This window comes from Microchirus variegatus (genome assembly GCF_963457635.1).
Source record: "Microchirus variegatus genome assembly, chromosome: 8".
Classification (NCBI taxonomy): Eukaryota; Metazoa; Chordata; class Actinopteri; order Pleuronectiformes; family Soleidae; genus Microchirus; species Microchirus variegatus.
Window position 1 is genome coordinate 18780326 of NC_139809.1, and position 24294 is coordinate 18804619.

Sequence of the window (24294 nt, forward strand, 5' to 3'; positions counted from 1 at the left end):
CACGTGTACATTATCCTAAACTGTGTGTCGAGTACGTCGCCCAGTAGAAGTCATAGTTGGTTTTTGTGGGCTCGCTTTCAAACAAGAGGAGCATTAGCTATATATTGACGAAATAACAGGGCTTTCCGACTGCGCATGCGCCGTTGAAGAATGACCTCATGCCCCGACCCCCCCCCCACACACACACACACACACACGCCCCCAGTAACTTATTGCTGTCCCCTTCCTCAGTTTAATTCAAATTTACCAAAGAAAAGAGACAATGAGTCACCTGTCAGTTCATTTTCAGTGGCTGTCGCTGACTCTGGAAACAGGACCGTCAGTACCTCATGAGCCTGATGTGAGTGCAATATTCTCTTCTCTAAAGCTGTTGATAACTCGTGTCTTATACCACGTGCAATGCTGATCTACAGCGTCCTTTTAAATGTGTGACCTTCTATCTTTTCATCTTTGATCGTTGCCATGGCCCTCCCACTCACACTCCCACTCCCACGCGCTGTCTACGGTCAAGTAGGTGTGTTGCGCGCTAGACGGTGGCCAGTCATGAAAATGAACTTTGTGATGTGTACCTTGAGTATGGTGCATGTCTGTACATGTCTGTAGTTGCCTACCTTTTGATTTAAACACATAGGTGAGAGGCCACCAGATTTGGTCAATGACACTCTCAGAATGTCATTATAATGTACATTTTTTAAGTGCAATATATTGTCATTTTTCATACTGTCAAATTTGTTATACTGTAGTTTTTCTCATCAGTGCAATATCCATATCCTTATTTAATATCCTTATTTAATAGCTCAACCTTGTTTCCTTACACTGTAAATACCATGTGCATACTGTGTATATTCTGCAGACCGGTTATAATGTTCATTCTACATTCTATTTTTAAACCTATTTTTAAAGTTAGTGTTAATATCTTTATATATTGTACTTTATATATTGTATTTCTTTTTGGTAATGCATGTTTATTATTTATTATCCTTAATTTTATTGTCTTGCTATTTTTGCAGCAACCATTTCAGAGGTGCTAATTTCTTACAGGTACGTACTGCCCCCTGCTGGTGTTTGTTGCATATTTCACCACTGAGTACTTTGCACGGTGTCTAATAAATTGATGCGTCATCGACTGGAGGACTATGATGGACAGTGAATAGGAGCAGTACACAGTGTGCTGATGCTCTCCCCGTCATCAGCAGCAGGACTCGGCCTCGCTCCTCGCTCCTTGTTCCCCAACCTCCCTTCGTAAGCTCGTGCCCGCGCGTTTAAAGTTCGAGCGTGGCGAGGAAGGCTGTCGTGAGCGCGCACAGCGGGCTTGACGTCACTGAGGCGTCCTGGCTCTCCTGAGCCGCTGGTACTCACTCACTCACTCACACACTGCCGCCGCTGGGAAGATGGCTAAACCACGTAGACGTATGTCGCCCAATTGACATAAAATGACCGCGTTTGCAACCGATGTCCATCCACTTGACAGAGGATTCAGCACCGACACCGGTTTGAGCTCCAGCCGACAGCGAGACCAGGTAGTTTGTGTGGAGTGCTTTTCACCGCTGGCTATTGTGTCTTAGCGAGGGAAGAAAAGAGAGGTTCTGCTTGACCACATACACTGGATGACCTAGCCCTCATATGTGCTCATGTGTCACGGCGAGCTAACTGTCGCCGCTACGTGCATTCGACAGGGGTTGCTAGCAATGTGTGTGTGAATGTGTGAGCGGAGGAAAAGCGTAGCTTCGAATGGAAAGCCGTGCACCAGAGGCGGAGGAGAATGGATGTGGTGTGATATGGGTGTCTCCACATCAGAGCCTGTACGCTGTCGTTGGGGTTGAGTAGTAAACCTCAATTCTGCATTTAAATGACACACTTTGACGTCGCATTTGATGAACGTATCACATCAGATATCTGCCAATCGTTTATATGTGTACGGAGCTTTTTTACTAGCTGTGATTGAACTGCCTCCGCCTTACAATGTCCACCATGGATCACCCCCCTTTTGCCTCTCACTAGCTAGTTATAATCCATAACGTCAGCACATTGTGAAGAATGATTCAGGAGTGTCCTGTTTAGTCCTCAGAGAACATATGTTTGCACTTCTCTCACGCTAAACGACAACTTAATAAGGACGACACGAATTGAAATGGAGAAATGTCAGCTTTTACCGTTAGCCGGTAACGTTAGCTGCTAACAAGGCCACGCAGACACTGCCGAGAAAAAAAGGCTTTAGTGAAAAGGTAGGGGAAAAAAACGGCATAAACCAGAATAGTCTGACACATGTCTGCACCCGTTTAGTGCTACACACTTAAACCTCCATTTAGCGACAGCTTGTTGTTGTTGTTGTTGTTACCTTTTAACCAGGAAAGCCTCATTGAGATTACAAATCTCACACCCAGTCCTTTCTATCCTAGTTATGATAGGCAGCAGCACATTAACGCATTACACTGGCTTTACAAATGACTAAATATGCAACAAAATAATTAAAATACAATAAAGTAGAATCATATGTTATCAAAGTAAACATGTCAGCATTCATCTGTCAAACAGGGCAGAGCAGCTGAAACATTTACACACAGATTTATGTGACTCAAAGTATTCAGACTTTATTCAAATGCATCCAGTAAAAACTCTCCAAGATTGGGCTGTTTTTGTAAAATATATATATAATATATATTATTTGTGCCCGCCAGTTAAATATGGAATTTTGTGCATAGGAATTCATACATACAACAATACACTAAAAAGTGTCCTCTAGTACAGGTCAATTGTTGAGAGATTCCAGTTGAGAAGAAATAGTGTTCTTGCTCATGACGTTATTCACTGAGATAACTGTCACTCTCATTGTGGTTGTGCCAAAGGTGATAAAATGAAATTTGTCATTTGATTCTGAGGCGATCTGATTACTGACCCTCATTATACTAAGCATTGTTTGATTTAGTTTTGTTTTATTGATATTTTCCACATTAATTGCCCTATTCATTTGTAATGATTACTTTAAATAAACTACTGCTGTGCTGTTTATGAGGATTGACTTGTCTTTGCAGGTTGGTGTCATAATTTGTTGCACTGGATAGCTGTCATTGGAAGAGGGAAGTCTGTATATCATGAGCCTCATGATGACCACCTCCAGTTGAAGCACAGCCACCACCACCACCACATCCTCACACAATTGTTTTAACTCACAAAATCAGCAAGAATTTAAGGGACACTCGAAGTCAAATCCAGTTTTGTAATCAGGTCCACTCTTTTTATTGAGCAAAATATGTACAGTAGTGCCCGCTCTGTTGGCAGAGGGGATGCCAACCATAGTGGAGGACGAGATGGAAGTGGTACTGGTAGTCAGGGATCTGGCCGTTCTCCCCGCCTTCCCCGTTCTCCTCGAATGGGACACCGTCGCACCAACAGCACTGGAGGTAGTGGAGGGGGGCCTGGAGGTGCAGGAGGCAAGACGCTCTCCATGGAGAACATCCAATCCCTGAACGCTGCATATGCCACCTCGGGACCAATGTACATGAGTGACAATGAGGTGGCCATGGCAGGGGACCACCTTCCCAAAAGTGGTGGGACCGTGACGACCATGGGGCGGCAGAGGGTGACGTATGGGTCCAGGGGCAGCAGCAGTGGAGTGGTGGCTGCTAGCACACCCAACATCTCCACCTCGGTACCTGCCACTGCTGTGTTGCCAGTAGGCATGATGGTGGGTGATGCTCTTGCTTTTGGGGACCATCACATGGCCTCCACTGTGCCTCATTCTCTGAGGCAGGCCAGAGACAACACCATACTTGACCTGCAGTCCCAACTTAAAGAGGTACATTCACATTTCACTTTGCTTTGTTAGGTTTGACCGACCATATACCAGTGTACACAGTATTTATGCTCCATTATCCTGTCTTCTCAGGTTTTGCGTGAGAATGAGATGCTGCGGCGTGAGGTGGAAGTTAAGGAGAGCAAGCTGAGTTCCTCCATGAATTCTATAAAAACCTTCTGGAGCCCAGAGTTAAAGAAAGAGCGAGCTCTTAGGAAAGATGAGGTTTCTAAGATCACCGTCTGGAAGGAACAATACCGTGTCATTCAAGATGAAGCACAGGTGAGTCTTCCCTCATGTTTGCTTAAACAGATTGCAATGTTGAACTGGATAATAATGAAGATTTAAATTTGTATGAATGGAGGAATGTATTTCACACAGTGTGTCAGCGTCGCATGTTGCTGTCGCTCACACACTCTCTTTCTCTCCTCTCTGCTTTGGTTGTAGGCAGTTTTAAACCTCCAGTTAATCCTCTTATACACAGCTATATGCTCACGCCTGATAGATAAACGAGGCCATAAGTCTAATGGCAGCCGCATTAGCATCTCTGTAGGTTTCAGAAATTGCTGGCTTTAGTGAACAGGATAAAAATGTTGAGATTTAAAACTTAAATCTATATATTTGCAACAGTGTAATAACTAGTAATGTAATGCGAGTATGTTTTTGTTTTGTCAGTTTGTGTCTGCATGTGTACACAATAAAGACACTGCATGTTCTGCATCTAATTTGAAAAATTTCATGAATATAAGTGTAAGATCTGTTTTTAAAACCTCCAGTTTGGTGTGGGAACTGTGCAAACACCAACCAAGACAAATAGTCTTAATCTCAGTGTGATTCTTAATGGAGGGGCAGGACTGTATAATTTGCTGTTTTCACTCCTGCTGAGTCACAGAATTACACTATGGATTAATTCCCGCTAATGTCCGACTCGCACAGGGCAAATTAGTGGGTGCTGTAATTTAAAGATGTCTGCTTTTGTATGTCAGTCCCCACCTCCCATGCTTGCACACAAACACACATGTACTCTGAAAGGCATTTGGTTAATTATGGCTCTAGATAAATACCCTCATTGAACATGGGCCCAACTGACTGTGCCCATGTCTGCTATATGTTTTAGTTTGGAAGCGTTTCTATGTTTGCTACGGTGGTGTTTGCACTGTTTCCAAATCTCAACTTCAAGAAATATAGATTAAAATTAAATTAAAATGTTCAGATACTCACCTAATAATCATTATTATTGCACTTATTATTATATCTTCTTTATATATCTCAATATAGAGTGTCCAATTTGCCTAATCCTCAAATTTTTGGACTGGGGGAAACCAGAGAACCTGGAGAAAACCTACACACGGGCAACACACAAACTCCATGCAGAAAGACCCTTGTTGTTGCGTCGCAAACCCGGTTAATTTAACCCTTTTACAACCACGGGGATCACCGGTGACACCGCGGCTCACATGTATTTCAAATTAACGTAACTCCTCGCTACTCCGTGCAATTTTAATCATTCGAACTGCCCCTGAAAGTATATAAATATATCTATTATCTACACTCTGCTTGTTCTCATGATGGCATCAGGGAGGTGATGAAAGAGAGACTGACTGCATAGGACAGGAGGGTTTCCAGGAGCTTGGAGGCAGTGGGCAGGTGCCTTCAGTTCCATGATTGTACTAACAACAGCACAGGTCACCATGCACCATCCTGGGATAAAGTCCCGGAGCTGTCACATGAGAAATATGGAGCTAACTGAAGATTATAAACCTATCGCTTTCACACCAAAATTCATGAGAAAATCTGTGATTTTTTTACATCACGGCACACAGGATTTGTTAACCCTTTGCCGTCACCATCTGTAAGCTCAAATATGTTATCTTGTAGTAGTCCAGCAGCTCCTGTGTCCCTGTGAGCTAAAACACTGATTTTCTCTATGGACTTTGGTGCAGGAAAGTGAGGGGTTGACTTCAGTTAACAGGAGGAAGAAGCAGCGTGTCTGGCAGACTTTTCAATACCTCATACACCATAGACCGTAACTCCATACAGTATGTCCAGTGGTGTGGATGTTTTGGTTTGTGTTCATGAGCTTCTCTCTGGTCTGACTTACTGTTGAAATCACTTAAGCTTGTGCATCACATCCCCTATGCTTTGTGATCTCTGAAACACCTGACCTGAACACCTCCTCAGGCAATGACAGCGAGAATATGGGAGGGGAAGGGGGAAGGTGCTGGTGCATGTGGCTGTGTGCATGTCGGAGGCTTGATGCAGTCACACACAGCAGTGAGTCAGACTTAGTCAGGGGGAGGTGAGGGTGATGGAGAAGGAGGGAGGGTGAGAGCAATGGAGGGAAGAGGCTGGGTGAGAGCATGCAAGGTACATGAATAGTTTGTGAGAAGGAGAATGGTGTGTTGGTAGAGGAAGGAGAGAAAGACTAAGGAAAGGGAGGGTGCTGGAGGAGGAGGAGGAGGACGTAGGGAAGTGAGGGCAAACACTGACTTCTCTCTTTGTTCTGTTGTCTGAAAACTCAGCTGGTTTAGACCAGAGTGTAACATGGCCTTGTGCTACTGTGTCACAGTGACCCTGCCAAGTGTCCACGGCATCAGATACCACAAACAATGCAATACTATACTGCACTGATAGTGTTTCACTTGTATTTGTCTGGGCATGAAATGTCACACTGTCCACAGAGCCTGGTTGTTGGGGTTGTCCATCAAGACATTGCTAATTGTTCAATCATTATGATTTTTAAAACAATAAAATGCCAGAATTCAATAATCTATTCAATAAAGTATGGCTGTTGTAGTGTTCTCATAATTCAAATAATCAATGTATAAGATATACATTGATTATTTGAATGTCATCTAGTTCTGTGGAAATCATTTCTCTTATTTGTCTCTAGCATCTCCAGATGACTGTTCAGGCTCTTCAGGATGAGCTCAGGATCCAAAGGGATCTCAACCAGCTCCTTCAGCAAGATCCTGTAAACCAAGGCCGGGACCTGCCCCTGACATCTGAACCTACAGAGGAGAACTATCGGCGGCTACATGTTGAGCATGAGAGGCAGGCCAAAGAACTCTTCCTCCTGAGGAAGACCCTGGAGGAGATGGAGCTGAGGATTGACACCCAGAAGCAAACCCTGGGAGCCAGAGACGAATCCATTAAGAAACTTTTGGAGATGCTGCAGAGCAAAGGTAGTTTCAAAATCTCAGGGGGAGAGATGAGGACTTGGCACTATTATTTGTCGACTTCATTGTTGTCCACATATCATTTGTGGCTCAAAAGGTTTTCATCTCAGGCTCTGACTTTAAATGCCTGTGGTTATTGCTTTCTATCCCCCCTCATCTCAACCCAAGCGGCCTTCTCTGCCGGCCAAATATGGCTTTCTATTCTCCTTGAATTGATCACAGTGCGTTTATTAAAACCCATCATTAAGTGGAAGGTATCAATCCTTCCAAGCCATGATGAAAACCTTTTGGACAGGTGTCTCATCAGAAGTAGACAAATCACCCAGAGAGTGCAAACTTCTGCCAAGGCTGTTCACTTTCCCACATTGTCAATAAACTAAAATCACCTACAACCCTCTAAAATATTCACTCTTTCAGTCATGCTGCTCACAGACAAACTGAACATTTTATGCTCTTATAGGGACACAAAAAAAGTCAAAATGTCACATTTAACAAACTGAAATATGTGAGACAAAAAATATTTTGTGAAACATGTGCAGGTTAATCACATGGCTGTTTCAATGACTTAAACTTTAAACTATTAAGTGTCTTTTTACTGACATTATCATGGTAACCAGGTCTTTGCCTCTCCTGTGTCAGGGCCATCTGCCAAAGCATCAGAAGAGGACCAGGAGAGGACCAGGAGGCTGGCTGATGCAGAGATGCACCGACATCACCTTGAGAGTTTACTGGACCAGAGAGACAGAGAGACTGCTGCTCTGAGAGAGGTAATGGCCCCTACAACCACTACAACCAGAGACTGGGTTTTTGTTTTTACTCTTTATTATAACTCATAAATACACGCAACTTTCTTTGACCCAACAGGAGCTGCACCGTCGCTATGAGGGAACTCCCGAGTCGACTAAAACTAAGGCTCTACAGACTGTCATTGACATGAAGGTGGGGATTTGAACAGATGCGTTTGTGCTGATGTATGTGGTGGTATGTGTCACTCTTGAGCATGCTATGTTTATTCACTCCTCTTCATCAATCATAGGATGCAAAAATCAACTCAATGGAGAGGGGCCTGAGGGACATGGAGGAGGAGCTGCTAATGATGAAATCCAATGGACTTCTGAGCTGTGAGGAGCGTCAGGAAGAGATGAAGCAGATGGAAGTTTACCGCAGCCACACCAAGTTCATGAAGAACAAGGTCACACACAACATGACACTGAATTTGAGGGAACTGCTGTTATTGAGTGTCGCCTCACATAGAAATCTAAATGTAACTGCTTTTCTCTTCTGTTAGATGGAGCAGGTGAAGCAGGACCTCTCCAGGAAGGACACAGAGCTGCTTGGTTTGCAGACCAAGCTGGAAACTCTCACCAACCAGTTCTCAGATAGCAAGCAACACATTGAAGTCCTCAAGGAGTCACTCACTGCCAAGGAGCAGCGAGCTGCCATTTTACAGACAGAGGTACAGAAGAGGCATCTTTTTGATCTTTGTTGGCAGAGGAAAAGGATAAATTGGTTTGATGTCATCAGTTGCTTTAAGTTACCTTCTCCTGTCCCAGGTCGATGCCTTACGCCTGCGTTTGGAGGAAAAAGAGACCACTCTGAACAAGAAGAGCAAGCAGATACAAGAAGTGTCAGAAGAGAAGGGCACACTTAACGGGGAAATCCACGACCTCAAAGACATGCTGGAGGTTAAGGAGCGCAAAGTTAATGTGCTACAGAAGAAGGTGAACTAAGAGGCGTAGAATACATGGTCACAAAGATGCATCCACTGGGTCCTGTTGTTGATGTTGAGTTTAAAATGGTTTATCTTGTGTTCTGTAGATTGAGAACCTCCAGGAGCAGCTGAGGGACAAGGAGAAGCAGATGAGCAGCCTGAAAGAGAGAGTAAAGTCTTTGCAGGCTGACACGTCCAACACTGACACTGCTCTCACCACGTTAGAGGAGTCTCTCGCAGAAAAGGTACATTTACATCTGCACAAATGCAGCAACTGCTGCCAGGGCAATGTTGTACTGTACATACATAATGACTGTGATTGTTACCGACACCTTCACGCAGGAACGCATCATAGAGCGTCTAAAGGAGCAGCGAGACAGAGACGACAGAGAGAAGACAGAGGAGATCGACTGTAACAAGAAGGAACTGAAAGAGCTGAAGGAGAGACTGAGTCTGCTGCAAGGAGATCTGTCAGACAGAGAGGTGAGAAACTAATTCAGGAACACAGACTCGCACTAACACAAGCTAATGCTAAAAATTGTGGGGTTATTTCCCATCTGTCTCACTTTGATGAGCCGTGGATGTCACTTTTAGATCTAATGTGTTTTCTGACTCCTCATTCCCATGCTGTTGTGGTTTTAAAAAGATGGAAGCGGTTCATCAATATTTTATACTGATGCTCTGTGTGTGTGTAGACCTCACTGCTGGACTTGAAGGAGCATGCATCGTCTCTGGCCTCCTCAGGGCTGAAGAAGGACTCCAAACTCAAGAGTCTTGAGATCGCCTTGGAGCAGAAGAAAGAAGAGTGTCTTAAAGTGGAGAACCAGCTTAAGAGAGTAAGAATCTAACAATCAGACATGCTCAACTTAGGCTGAATAAACTAAGGAGTACAATTTATTTCCTGACAGATATTGCAATAACAGTTTTATTAATTTTTAAATTTTAAATTTTTTTAAAGTCAAGCTTTACTAATGGAGCATTGCCACTACTGGAAATAAAATATAAGCTAATATATATAAGATATACATCATACACAGAACATAATTACAAAATACAAGTAATCTGCAGCCTTTGTGATTTGCTTCCCGTTTTGATTTATAAAAGGCCCCTGGCTGATCTCGGCCCGCTAAACTCCAAACAGCTGATTTCTAGCGTCTTGTCCTCTTTCAGGCTCAAAATGCAGCCCTGGAGGCTCAAGCCAACACAGAGCTGGCCGAGCGCATTAAGAATCTCGAGCAGGAAGTTGCTCGCCACAAAGAGGATTCTGGGAAGGCCCAGGCTGAGGTGGACCGCTTGCTTGAGATCCTGCGGGAGATGGAGAATGAGAAGAATGACAAAGATAAGAGGATCGGTGAGCTGGAGAGGTGAGTGGAGGCATGCATGTGATGTCAACCTGCAACATTTGTCCATTGCCACTCTTTAGTGTTAATGCATGTTTGTCAGTTGTGTCTGATTGTGAAAACCATTGCACATTAGTGGTGACACAAAATTTATTAAATGACAACACACATTTACTGGTCACATCAAGCACAATGCAACTGAGTGACAAACTTAGAAGCACTACCACTGTATGAAGGTCGCGGGTCACTGGAGCAAATCCCAGCTGACACAGGCGAAGGGCAGGGTACCAGAGTACCTGGAGAAAAGGCCCATAACCTAACCCGATCATGGACCTAGGTCTTTTTGCTGCAAGGCGCTAAACACAAGACAAAAGTAATACCTGAGCACAGTCCACACCAACGAGGAAACGGACAGGAGAGCTTAAACTTTATCCCCTCAGGACAGACTTTATTTGAGAACGGTCCCAGTTGTGTGCTTTTGCTCATTTGAATATTATTAATGTTGAATCATCAACAATGAACATTCTTATTGGTTGGATGTTTATCCATCAGAAGCTCACGACAAGAACCAGGTAAAAAAAAATCTTAACTGTGAATTAAAGGGGACAAAAACTCCTGCAGCCTGCTTTGTGCGTTACAATCATTTTGAATGATTGACTTGTCTGACATCTGTTTTCATCCTTGTTAGCTTTCACTTGTGACCACTGTTCCTCTTAATTGCTGCAAATGTTTCCTACACTGACTTCATGTCACCCTGGAGACCGTTGCCCCTGGCACAGAGAATAGTGGATTTTAGCGTCATTTGGCCTCCTGCCATTTGGCATTGAAACCGTGTTGCTTTGAAAGCTGATGCGGTGAATGTTACTCGCAGCCCTGTTTTAATGGCTGCAGGTTACAGCAACAGTAACTGGCACTGGCAAATGTCCACGTCCATGCAGCGTTTTCTTTTCCTTGTTACCTGTTGACCTTGTTACATCAGAGTCAAAGACGGAAAAATAACTGTGTCCAGATGTGTATATGAGCTCTCCGCTCGTCCTCTTTTTTCCTTCATGTTCACTCTGAGCCTGTTTTTCTCTTAACTGCTTCCTTGTCTTTACACCGGAAATCTCTCACTCCACCAGTTTGGCCTCCAGGTTAGTATTTGCTCTTTTATTCTCTTTCACTTACCAATGATTTTTTGGCTCCTTGTCTTCTTCTCACATCTCTCCCTTTGTCTCAGTTGCCCTCTTCTGATATATTAAACTGTTTTCTTTTTATACGACCCCTGCTAATGCTAATTTTTCTCACTATTGTTTTTACTTGCATTCTGAGTCTCATCTGATATTGACAAAAATCTATCTGCAAAGCATTCTAAAATGTTTCAAGAGTGATAAAACAATGAATTTTCAAGCCAGAGTTGAAATTTGAATTTTTTTAAGCTTGTCTCATATTGTAACAACCTCAAACCCCAACTAGTTCAATTAAATGCACTTGGTCAAAATGAAAGGAAAGAAAGAACAATCAGTCCTTACAACTGTCGCTCAAAGGTCTTAAAAATGCCACGATACGATCACAGGTTTGCTTTATTTTCCTAGGACATAGCATCTGGCAAATTTGTAGTTTGTGTTTTTGAATTTTTTTATAACAAAGATTGGAGTGAGCTGAACTAGTGGGTCATTTAGCTGTCTTTATTTATGACAGTACACACAAAATAGAAACAAGCACAGGGACAGGAGTTGAGAGCATGGAAACGGTAACAGAACGGTAACCAGAAACATCATGGATTTAGGCACTCGTTGTGACTGTTTCTAGGCCACTTTGATCAAGGTTGAGACCTAAGATTCTTATCCAGTTAAAGCTATACTTACCTTTCTTGCATTTTTACACTTTTCTTCTTTGGATGCGTATTTCATGAATATAATCTCTCAAACTTGATCAAAGTGGCCTTGCAGGGTTCCTACGCAGCATGGAAAAGTATGGAATTTAATTATAGTCATTTCCTGGTCTGGATAAGTATGGAAAAGGGGGAAAAAGTATGGAAAAATGTTTGTGTTTCCATTATCTCACTTTCTAAAATTAAAGCGGCCTAGACCGGAAGTTCCAATTAACGCTGTTTTTAGTGTGTATCTGCATCATTACCTTGTTTACGAAGCCCCGAAGGTTCTAAACAAACAGTTCAGCCACTGCTGAGAACGCTGTGTTTTATTGTAATCTTGGGCTCAGCTAGATCTCTGAAAAAACCCGGTCCGGTAACGTAAATAGCATTTCTCCTGAACAGCAGATCCTCCTGCTCCGGGCACTAGTCCGGGCACATCCGGTTGCGTACATTGAACCGCAGAAGAAGAATAACGTCCGTTGTGGAGGTGTTTCACGAGCGACAGTGTCTTCTGACTCTGGGTCTGACTCCGGGTCAAAGTTATAAAAGGGACTGCAGCGGGGAGTCGTAAAGAAGCTATTTTTAAACATTGTTAAAACAATGTTTTGATAACGAGTAGCAGTGCATTCACCGTTCCAGAGGGGGGAGCTGCGCTTCTGAGAGCGGGTGTGCTGAATACGTCACTTCCAGGTATTGGCCAATCACAAGACGGTTGGGAAGGCTCTACGCTGGGTGGCCAATCACAACACACTCTGTCTTCTGGGTGTGAGATTTATGTCTGAAATATCGCGGCTGAGAACAGCATCAGAAAGGAGAGTTTTCTATCGGCTCGTTTACAGCAACTAGGAGGTTTTTGACCAAAAAAACAAGTTGATGTATGCAAGTAGACCTCCATAACTAACATATATGTGCAACAGGACCACTCGAGCTTTAATGTGAGCTTTAAATATATTAATATAAACAAATCAAAACAAGTTACTAACACAACATAGCCTACCTGTAGATGATATGAAACTAATCAAGCTGCTGTAGAATGGTGTCGAGATACCATGGTTACTGTTACTGACTGTGATTCTCATTTATTTGTTATTTTCCATACGTGTCGTCGAGCCAGCCACCAACTGTCGGCCGCGACGGTGTCATGGGTCAATGCTAGTTTTCCGAGGGCCGACTTCATGAAAAATGAGTGAATGATTTTAAAACCATTTATTTACATAATAAGCATCTAACAATTGGTATTCAGATGTTTAATATTGTCTGAAAAATCCTCTGAGAAGTCTGGAAATTTGAGTCTGGAAAAGTATGGAATTTTGAAATTGAAAATGAAACTCTGGCCTTGAGATAAATAAAAAATAAAATTGACTTCCTTAAACCTGCATATTTCAACAAAGTTATAGTGTCCTGCATGTTTTTCTAATGTTGCGTCACCCTCGTGACCATATGGTGCTTTTCCATTATACAGTTCTTGGTCTACTCGACTCCACTCTAGTCGGTTCAGTATCAGGCTCGTTGTTTTCCATTATTTCATAGTACCTCCTCAATGTGGGTGAGGTCGTCATGGCACGGCTGTGCGAAGCTACCGTGACGTTGTGTTACACACGTTTATTTGTTAAATGCTGGCGATTACCACACGCTACAGTTCAGCATTTTTCGGTTTGATTCTTGTGACGGATGCCGCGCTCGTGACACTTCCAATGACAATGCTCTCTGAACAATCGGTGGTTGGCAGTCTGTTGACGTCACATTTTAGTATCAGCTCAGCTTGCATGGAACTTGGCCAGAGCAGGTACCAAAAAAGCACCTGGTAACAGGTAATATCACTAATGGAAAAGCAAAAAACGAGTGTAGTTAATCCCAGTAGTGCTAAAAATATATAATGGAAAAGCCCCAACAGACTCTATTATGTGTGTATATATATATTTTTTGTTGATAACATAGGATTAACACCAGTGTGTCTCATTGCGTCACTTTAGGCAAATGAAGGACCAGACAAAGAAGGTGGCGTCTCTGAAGCACAAAGAGCAGGTGGAGAAAAGCAGAAATGCTCGACTCATGGAGGAAGCTAGAAAAAGGGAAGACAACATGTCTGAGAGCTCCCAGCAGGTGAAGGTAGGGCACGTGTTTGGATCATTTGGACGGTGTCTTTCCTTTTGTCTTTTTGTCTTGCACTGATACAATGTGACCTGGTTTGCACTGAAGGACGTTATGCGTCAGAAGTCAGAGCGTATAGAGGAGCTGGAGGAGGCTCTGAGAGAGAGTGTTCAGATCACTGCTGAGAGAGAGATGGTGCTCGCACAGGAGGAGGCTGCCAGATCACTGCAGGAGAAACAGGTACACAAATCCCCCCTCAACACACACTCACAATCATGACTGTAAAGCCCCAAGATCTATGTGCATATCTGAACACAACTATATCCAGGTACAACAGATGCCTTCGTGAACTAAGTCTATCTCTTCATCTCCTTTTTGCTGTCATGGTAGTGTTTCTCATCCCTTCTTCACCTCCTCTCCTCTGACTCCTCCTCTCTCTCTCTCTCAGTTCTTTTATCTTTGCTTGTCGTTTTCTCTTGTTTTCTCTTTGCTACACACCGCCTCTCAGAAGCACTCACTCAAACCAATGCATGAGTCGAACCTCGCCCACATTAAGTTGTCAAAGGTATGAGCCCAGTATTGTGTAACCTCCATCAGTCAGTACGTTTCCATGCACAGTTAAGTCAGTTGTTGCTTGATTCAGCCAATTGGTTAGACAACTGTCACTGACCCTGTACACAAGCACCAGTGGGGATTTATGTGTCCACCTCTTCTACACTAGGTGGCGATATGTTGGTATTTGGCCTTTTCGGTTCACCTATTACATCACAAACCAAAACAACTTTAGCTTGTTGGTAGCATGTTGAGCCCCATTATGTTTCAATTATTTAAAGTAACACAGCGTTGTTCTGTCTCCTCGTCAGTCCAAAAAAATCACCGATCTCTTGTATTTCTCACTGTTGTACCAGCTTTTTCTACCATTTTTGGCTCTGACCTTGGGGGGTGGGAACTGTGGAGCATGTGCACAGCGTCCAGGCCAAACATGCAATTGTAATTCTATTCCCAGCTCCTTGGTTATTGGGGTGTGTTAGTCCAACTTTGAGAAATTCACTTTAAAACAGTTTTAGTCAAACTTCCATTTTTACATGTATTTTGAAAGTCTGGTTTTACTTGGACTGACATATTAATTAGATCATTTAACAGCATGTAAACGTACTGAGAGAGCAACAATCTTTAACACGGGGTGGATTCAACAGCAGCAACATGCCTGCATTTCATACAGTCTCATAGAGAAGCCCCTCCACTCACACAGTTTGTTTGGTACACTGTGGGGCTATGTTTGATTGAAATTGGACTGCATGTCTTTGCAACATGTTGCTGATGATTCCAGCTCATGTCAAGTTTTGTCATTTTGTTTAACCGTTGTTTGCTTATGAAATATGCATCAATTGAATTGATCGAGCATTAAATGACCAATAATTTGGGGATTAATTATCCTCTCTCTTTTAATCAAAAGTTAGTGAGGTATATTTGAAACAAAGCAACGTGTGTCTTAGCAGGTCAATGCAATCCACTTCTATACTATAATGGTACCTGTGTTTTAGTTCACATCTGGATTTTTCCAAAAAGCCCTCATGAAAGCACTTTATATTAGCAAAGTTTTTCTCTGAAGGATTTGTTCAATTCCTACTCCGTCGTCGTGATTGAGATGTGTGTGTGTTTGCGTGTTTGCCCCCAGATGGAGGAGCTGTTGGGGGCCATGGAGAAGGTGAAACAGGAGCTGGAGTCTATGAGAGCCAAGCTGTCCTCCACCCAGCAGTCTCTGTGTGAGAAAGAGGCACACCTCACTACCCTGCGAGCTGAGCGCAGGAAACACCTGGAGGAGGTGCTGGAGATGAAGTAAGACACACACACACACAGGACTACACTCTGGATCATTATTGATTGCCTCCTTCATATTTTAAAATGTCATCCCATTCTGGCCTCCCCCAGCTGGCAGGATGATTTTGTGCAATGAATTATAAATGATAATTGAGCTATTTATTCTTGTGGTTAGATGTCATGCGGTTTTCTCCCCACCCAAACAGGCAGGAGGCACTGTTGGCTGCCATCAGCGAAAAGGATGCCAACATCGCCCTTCTTGAATTGTCCTCCTCAAAGAAGAAGAAGACGCAGGACGAAGTGTCTCTGTTAAAGAGGGAGAAGGACAGACTGGTGCAACAGCTTAAGCAGCAGGTGAGGAGGGTCTGCATGAGGATTCAGTCTACTGACTCTTCTTCAGAGTTGTGTTTAATATCATAAAAGGAACCAAAGAAAACAAAGCACTCTATCTATACTATCTATAAATATGCATTTATAGCTATAGTATGAATGTCATTATGTCATTTTGTCTTTAGTTCAGTAGTGCACAAAAAGTAGTGTTATACCATCCCTGTCTCTGTCGAACTGTAACGACCAAGTGATTTTAGATGATTGAACAGTGCACGCGTACAAGCTCGCGAGAAAAGGTGCAGGCTCTTCCCTTAGACTGGCAAAATAAAGTGGAGAAAAACATGATGTTAGTTGGTGTTTCGCTTAAAAGAGCAGCAGTACACGTTTCACCAAGATAAAGAACATTGCTGTTGTTTCTGTTTTTCATATGACAAGAGGGGACAGATTACAGGGAGTCCGTGTCCTGTTAGAGAGGCTGCCAGTGTAACGTTCCACTAACTGTAGTTTGTATAAACTCCAGGCACACTGCTGGGTTGCAGAACAAATACTAGCAAAATCCAAATCTATTATTTGAAAACCATAGAGAGTTATCTGAACCAGTTGAACCTTTTTCTACTAACAATACATCACATGCTCTGTGTGTGTGTGTCTGCTTCACAAAGGTTTTAACTTTACAAGACTTTTCTTATCATGAGCTACATTTGGTTATTATATAAAAGTAGATGTGTCTAAAATATTTATATCATATGATATTTCACTGCCAAAAGGCACTGAAAAGATGGAGAAACCCAAGAAAACAAAACAAATCTGTATGCTTGGAATTGTGTTACTGTGAGTGCCACAAGGATTTCATATACTGTGTTTACTGTATATTTGTGGGGGTTTCCGCTCGGGAAGCAAAATGAACTGATTTGACAACAGTTAGGATTAAGTGGTAGACGATGGATGTATGAATGTTTATGTTGGTGTCATTAAAATATGTACTCTAGAAAAAGGCAAACTTTAAAGGTGCATTATGTAATAAATCTAAAGCAACTGGCCATAAAATCCTCCTAATATGTCACAGAGACTCAGGAATAATGTTCATATAACAAACTGAACTCACCAACAACAATAGTACAGCCAAATTATTTGCATTAAAAAAATCTTTTGCAGACTGCAAATCATGTTTATGGTTTGAAATCATGTTTTGGCATGTGGTGCCACCTACCGCCGTCTACCAATCATTGCAGTCGGTAGAGTCTCAGCTGCCAAGCAACCACGCGTTGCCAGTTACGAAACCTAAAAGACCTCAGTATTTTGAATTTGAATGTAGTAACCGTTTTTTTTTGGCCACATTCTTACTTATGGCACCTTTAAATGGCTACTTTAAATGATATAATGTCACTCCCCTTCTCTTTCTTACCTCTCTTCTTCACATCAGTGATGTTTTTTTTTGTAATCTTTCCTGTTTTTCTTACCTGCAGACTCAGAACAGGATGAAGCTCATGGCAGACAACTATGAAGACGACCATCTGAAGACTGCCCCTGACCAGACGAATCACAAACCCTCTCCAGATCAGGTAGCTTACCTCATGCTTGTCTCTAATGTCTGCACCTGCCCAGTTAACGTGATAACATCTGTTGTGAGGATGTTTCAACTTTAACCTGCTGTGCTATCTGAAGGGAATTGTAATTTGAAATGTCCTTTTTCCTTCCCAATTCTTTCTTTGCTCTTTTAACACACTAACCATATGTTCCTTTCTAATGCTGCGATTGGCTTGCGTTGTGGCTAACAGGATGATGAGGAGGGTATTTGGGCGTAGCCGACCATTTGCCCTCCCTCCCCTCTCTCCCTCAGCCATTTTGTTCAGAAGGGTGAGCTTGTATGAAAAAAAAAAGAGCCAGAGCTGTGGCACTTTTCTCCATCGTCACTCTGCGGCATGTTCGCTCTCTTCTTCCATTTATTTGTGCTGTTCTTGTTTTCGTGTCATTCCTCTTTGTTTATCTGCGAGAGCCGTCCTCGCCACTCATCCCATCTTTCACATTGTTCATGTATTGCTTTTTTGTTGTTGATGGGTTAAAGATGGGTGGTGTTTGTTTGTATATTTGTTTGCATGCAGTAGAGGATGAGTTGATTTTCATGCCCTGCTCAGACCTTCATCTGTCCTGACTGATCTGATTACAAGTGGACAGTGTTCAAACGTGTTTCCTGTGACGACTTGTGATCGGATTTCACATTTCAAAAACACAGACGCAATCTGTGTTCGCAAAAACAAACACGAGTCTCACTGAACAGATTTGTCTGAATTTTACTCACCGTGCCTTTTTAATTATTAGAAAGGTGGAAATGAGTGTAGTGGGTCAGAGAATGTCAGTTAAATTCATCCTCAGGATAGATTGTGGTATTTCATGATCAGAAATGTGTCTCAAACCAACTCTGAATGTGGAATATGTGATAAGATTCCCACCCGAGCTTAAAGCTGTCCACTTGTGATCAGGTCTATCAGTACCAGTTCTAAATGGGGTCTTGGTTTAAGTTGCATGTCAATGCTTTGACATAAATGAACTCCTGCTCATGTTTTGATTCACACAAACAGGGACTGGATCATTGTTTGAGTCTCAGTTCCTTAGTAACTCCTGAATATGTTGACTCTTGTGTGATGTGGTGGGTTTCTAAACATGCATCTGGATGATGCTCTGTTTTTCTCCCATGAATTTTGTTTCTGGCATGCAAATGATGTCTTGTGCTCTTGTTCAATCACTGGTATGGTTGAGTATAAGTCCTGGAGAACGTAATCATCGACTTAATATCCCTCATCCTCTCTTCCTTCCTCTGCAGATGATACCCCCTCTTCTAGCCCTGTCCCAGAACCGCAGTAAGCTCAAGCTCTACATTGCCCACCTGACCGACCTCTGCCATGACCGGGACCCCAGCATTCTCAGCCAGCTCACACCACCCTCTCACTACCATCACAGCGACCCTGAAGACTGGGAGGAGGATCTCCAGAAGATGACCGTCCAACAGGTAGTGGAGGAACTTTACAAAGCCCAGTTTCCCATAGGCCACTTTTTTTAGGTATTATGTGTACCTAATAGGGCTGTAACGATATGTGTATCGAAATCGTGATACTCAGAGCCACAAACCTGTCTCGTGGCGTGAGAAACAGAATCGCGAAACGCCCTTTCTAACTACCAGTTATTTTTCCAGCCACATGATATGAGCTGTGAGTGCTACCAAACTTATTTTTATTAGGGGTGTCAAATTATCGCGTTAATTGTGATGAATTAATTACAGTCATCATTAACACGTTATGTTTTTTAATCGCGTTAATCTCTTCTTTACCGATGTCCCCGCTGCCGGGGCAGCGTCGGACGCAGCGACAAAAGCGTCATAAAACCATGTCTAACTTTAACAAACACAGACATGCTGCATATCCACAGAAAGGTCAGAAACTCAGCTAAAAGCTCATATAAACCATTATTATGTTCACCAAACACAGTTAAAACAACGATGGATCAAACCCGCAGGAGCGGAAAAAAAACCGTTACAACGCACACATTGAAAACTGGCACCGGAGCGTCAGCGTGATTATGTAAACAGCGGAGAATTCACAGATTTTTATCACTCTACGAACAAGATTCACGGATCCAGCCCCAAAATAAGAGCAAAACATCAACTGACTTTCAAGAAATACAAGCAGAAATGTTGTCTTAACTTTGCTGTTTATCAAAACAAGTTATTTCCACTGGAACAAAACTGCTTCTCATGAAGAACTACACTTCCCAGCATGCTTTGGGGACAAATCCCAGTCTGATTGATCATTACTTTGTATTTTTCAACAGTATTATTTTGTTACAGAAAAGAGAGAAACCTTTGGTTATTTATTTATGTTCAAATCTGTTCACAGTGTTCCAAAATATTGTTATTAAATGTTACATTAAGTTGCTATATAAGTAAATAAAATGTTTTTTAAATTAAAAAAAAATTGTGATACAAATCAAATCGGGAGTTTGTGTATCGTTACAGCTCTAGAACCTAATAATGCAGCCGGTGTGTTCTTCTGCTTTAAGGTTTGACGTGTCATGTGTCCACAGATTGCATATTTTTTTGTTGACTGTTGTCTTTCTATTATCTTGCGCCAGTCCGGTCATTCTCCTCTGACCTCTGCCATTAACGAGGCATTCCCTCCCAGAGAACTGCTAACTGGATATTTTCTCTGTGTCGGACCAATTCTCTGTGAAACCGAGAGATGGTTGGGAGTGAAAATCCCAGTAGATGAGCAGATTCTCAAACACACAGACCAGTCAGTGAGACGCCAACTACCATGTCCCATTCAAAGTCACTTCAGTCACTTTTCTTCCTTTTTACCTAATCATCATAATGCATTTGTGGAGAAAACCCACAAACACACGGGGAGAAATGGGTATAATGTGCACATGAAATTAATCGTATTAATAACATTGTCATTAATTACCTGGAGGGTTGGTGTTAGCGAGCAAACAAAGTGCAGGAATTGTAACTGTGATCACAACTCCTGCACTTTATGTTTATCTAGTTGCACTTTAATATTTCAATGTTTGTTTTGTAAATGTTGCATTTCCTGCTTCTTATTTAACTTTTGATGTGTGCTGCTGCCTTTCTGCTGCCAGGTCACCCTTGCGAAAGAGATCTTGATCTCAATGGTTCTTTTATCTGGATAAATAAATAAATAAAAATAAAGATTGCTGAAGCTTGGGGATGGACAGAGATATTGTGTGATTTGAGTTTTATTTTAGGTTGGAAATGAGTTACAAAAGTATTCTCAAAAGCCTGGCATTGCAAGGAATCCTGATTAGCGAGAGGCATTTTAACAGAATATTAAGAGTTGGGTTACTTTACAGGTAACAACATAACCCTGAGCCCCCCTCACTGAATGCATGTGTGCTCCCACAGCAGGGGATACAAATCCTGTCGGGGGTAACGACCTTGGCACGACACTTGCCGTGCCAGGCTTTTGAGAATATTTTTGTAACTCATTCCCAACCTAAAGTAAAACTCAGAGTTTTACTTTAGGTTGGGAATAAAACTCAGAGTTTTACTTTAGAGACTGAAACTGAGACTGAATCCTTGCTTTCTTTCTTCTAGTTGGAACAGGAGCTGGAGGTGTGTGAGAAGGAGAGTGGAGAGCTGCAGGAGTACGCCAACTCTGTTCTCCAGCAGATTGCGGACTACTGCCCTGATATCCTGGAACAGGTTGTCAATGCTCTGGAGGAGTCGTGCTAACAACAACAACAACAACAACAACAACCCTGACCTCAGACACAAAGCAGCTGACTCTTGGTCCTGGTAAAACCTGTAGCTGAGCCCCACTGAGGCTCCTGGAGATAAGAAGGGAAGGAAGAATGCTGGGGCTTTATCTAAAACCCACCAAGCTCTAATTCTTTGCTCCCCTCATCAACCCTGGAACAAACCTGAGTGCTTTCCTGTCTCATGTGTCTCTAGCGCGGCAGTAATCGAATTAGGGATGTTCATGGTCTTATCATATTGCTCTCAAATATGCCACTTTGAGCAAATATCATATTACTTACTGCAAACTGAGGTCTGATCAATTAATGATGACCATGGCAGATGGTGTACTCACAGATAGAGATGGCTAAACATATGTCAGGCAGGCAGCAGCACAGTAAACCTTCTCTCCACTGCGTGGTATAGCTCAGTTCAGTTTGGTATTATTGTTCTTGGCGTCCTTCTGTTGGTACCGGGTCATACTTCTTCTAGGCCACACATAAGCGTGTTGGTCCATGTGGACAAAGTCTGTAAAGACTGCACACGGCAACTGCACATGCCGTCTTTAGCACAACGCTTTGTGTTCCATTTGAAACAGAGACCTCTTGTGCAATGCAAAGCAGCTCCACCTGGTCCTTACTGTGTCACGTTCTTCTTTGTCACACTGGTATGATTAACGTAGCTGACACAGCCCTCATACACATACACACCACTTGGTGGAAACACAAGCTAGATTGGGGTTTACTGTTTCACAGTGTATTGAAATGAACTGGTACTCCACTGGTGGAAACGGAAATTAAACATGAAAACATACACGCGTATATCAAAGCACACCTGGAAAGTTGGGAGAAGAAAGACTTCTGATGGAAAAGCTTCTGCACAAGGGCTTGGAGCAAACTGCCAACCATCCTCTCCCTGGAGCCCTTCATTCACAGCAGGAATTGCAAGATCCAGCACAGTTACCTCAACTTTTACCTCAGAGGTTTGTCTCACAATTGTTAGAAGAAGTGGTGACTTTGTTCCCTCACATGGGGCGGGAAAGCACTTTGAGAACTAGGGAGCTGCTACATCTGGAGGGGATCGGAGAGGAGAAGAGTTTGGCGAGTGAGTCGTGGAGCTTTGCAGACGCTTGTCTTGTATTTTAGTCAAAACTCCCAGAGTCACAAGATAGAAAACGGCCGCCAGTGACCAATCGTCACTTTCTTACCAAATAAATGTAGCTGTTGTCCAAATGGTCTCCCAGCTCAGAGTTGTGGATGCGTTTGCGTAGGTCAGGATTAAGAACTTTTTGATCTGGGTAACTGGCAGGAGAAGGGGAACCAAGACCGGACCTTTGACACTTATTAAAGACCAGAATTTAGTTAGAAAAAGTTTTCAGGAGTTGAGAGGGAGGGGAGGAAAAAAAAGCTTTCACTTCTCGTGATGTATTAATTTTCTTTTCTTTTTTAAAAAAAACAAAAAAGGATTTTGCACACAATGTCCACTTGTCTATAAGGTATGCAATGTTTCTTTTGAGAACGTTCTAGTGGCCTTGGAGCATGCACAGAGATCAGTACTGGACCTAATGCAGGGACATTTCTTCCTCTGTAATATTGGTGCTAAGGCATGATGTAGGGAATTTTATGATCTGATCCACTGATCATTCAGTTTCATCCAAAGTTTCTATAGATTTTACTTATAGCCCACCTGACCTTCAGTTTGACGAGAAAATGGCTGAAGAATCCACGCCCCTTTGTCTCATGTTCGTCAGGTCACTTTACAAGTGATGCCTCCTTTTCTTGTGTCTTTTGAAATCTTCAGGGCTGCGGTTTTTAATTACTAAGTGCATCTACGTGTACAAGAAATGAAAAGTCACTTTTCAGCAGATTTTGACTTTTTAGTGATCAGTTTGTAAAAAAAAAAAAAATGGTGATATTTAACACGTACAGTGACTGAAATAAAGGTAATTAAGTGGAAGGTGTTGTGCATTCTTTAAAAAATAATCTCAAGTTCAATGCAGTGCAGTTGTCTTATGTGTCTAAATTTGTCATCAGGACAAAATAAATGTATGTGTGTGTGACGGTACTGCCATAAATTGCGGAGAGTCATGTTCTATAGAGATATATATATATATATAAAAAAATATAATGCATATATATAAAAATGTTTACTGTATGGATATGCATTGAATGTTTGCACAGAATCTTGAAAGAGCAAGTGGCTCTGAACAAAAAGACCGTCGTGTTGGAGACGAGCAGTGTCAAAAAAAATCAAATAAACTTGTCAAAATAATGTGTTAAATACAAAATGTTTTACAAACCGTGACTGTGTGATGGGAGAGTACGTTTCTTGCATTTATTTGAAATAATCACTTTTGTTTTCTATCTTCACCACATGGAGATCAGTGTGTATTATCCTGAGATGGTCAGTGTTGTCTGTTTTTTTATTTTTTATTCTTCTTACCTCTTCTGTCATGGTTGATGTAAACGGCAGATTGATTTAAACAAAAAATAATAATAATGATAATTCTCCAACCATCATGTCTCACCTGCTGTTGCATAATAGGAACATATATTACAGAACAAACACTAAAAATAAATGACTTTTTTTTAACAAACTTTCTGTGTGTGGCTGATTTACAGATGCATATTAATTCCATTTTTTACTTAGTCTATCAAAGGTTTCCATCCTTCACCAACACTTAGATGAGCAGGTTAAGAAGAAGGCAGTGGTGTGTTTTAGTGCCCTTGCTTTGACCTGTGTGTCCGTGCCCTTGCCTTAACGTCTGCTCACTTGTTCTTCTCTTCAGTGAGGAACACAGGCTTCTGTCTGTTTGTTTCTTTCATACATGTGAGAAAAGTACTGCCTTCTGTCTGTGTTAAGAATCAAACTGTAAAGAAAAAAAGAGAAAGAAAAGCAAAACCAGACATGTTTGTGAGATATTCGG

At 42.2% G+C, this 24294-nt stretch overlaps 1 protein-coding gene across 1 annotated transcript; it reads left to right on the forward strand.

The window, feature by feature from the left end:
- Positions 1 to 1380: 1380 nt before the first annotated feature.
- On the forward strand, positions 1381 to 24066 carry LOC310930263 (ELKS/Rab6-interacting/CAST family member 1-like). Its single transcript, XM_083893189.1, has 20 exons — positions 1381 to 1520; positions 3033 to 3796; positions 3887 to 4075; positions 6687 to 6978; positions 7612 to 7739; positions 7837 to 7911; positions 8009 to 8164; positions 8261 to 8428; positions 8526 to 8693; positions 8791 to 8928; positions 9026 to 9166; positions 9379 to 9519; positions 9854 to 10047; positions 13852 to 13987; positions 14078 to 14209; positions 15648 to 15808; positions 15997 to 16144; positions 17587 to 17682; positions 18942 to 19127; positions 21228 to 24066. The coding sequence occupies exons 2-20, from the start codon at positions 3251 to 3253 to the stop codon at positions 21363 to 21365; spliced, it is 3333 nt and encodes a 1110-aa protein (XP_083749315.1). The 5' UTR covers positions 1381 to 1520; positions 3033 to 3250; the 3' UTR covers positions 21366 to 24066.
- The last annotated feature ends 228 nt before the right edge of the window (positions 24067 to 24294 follow it).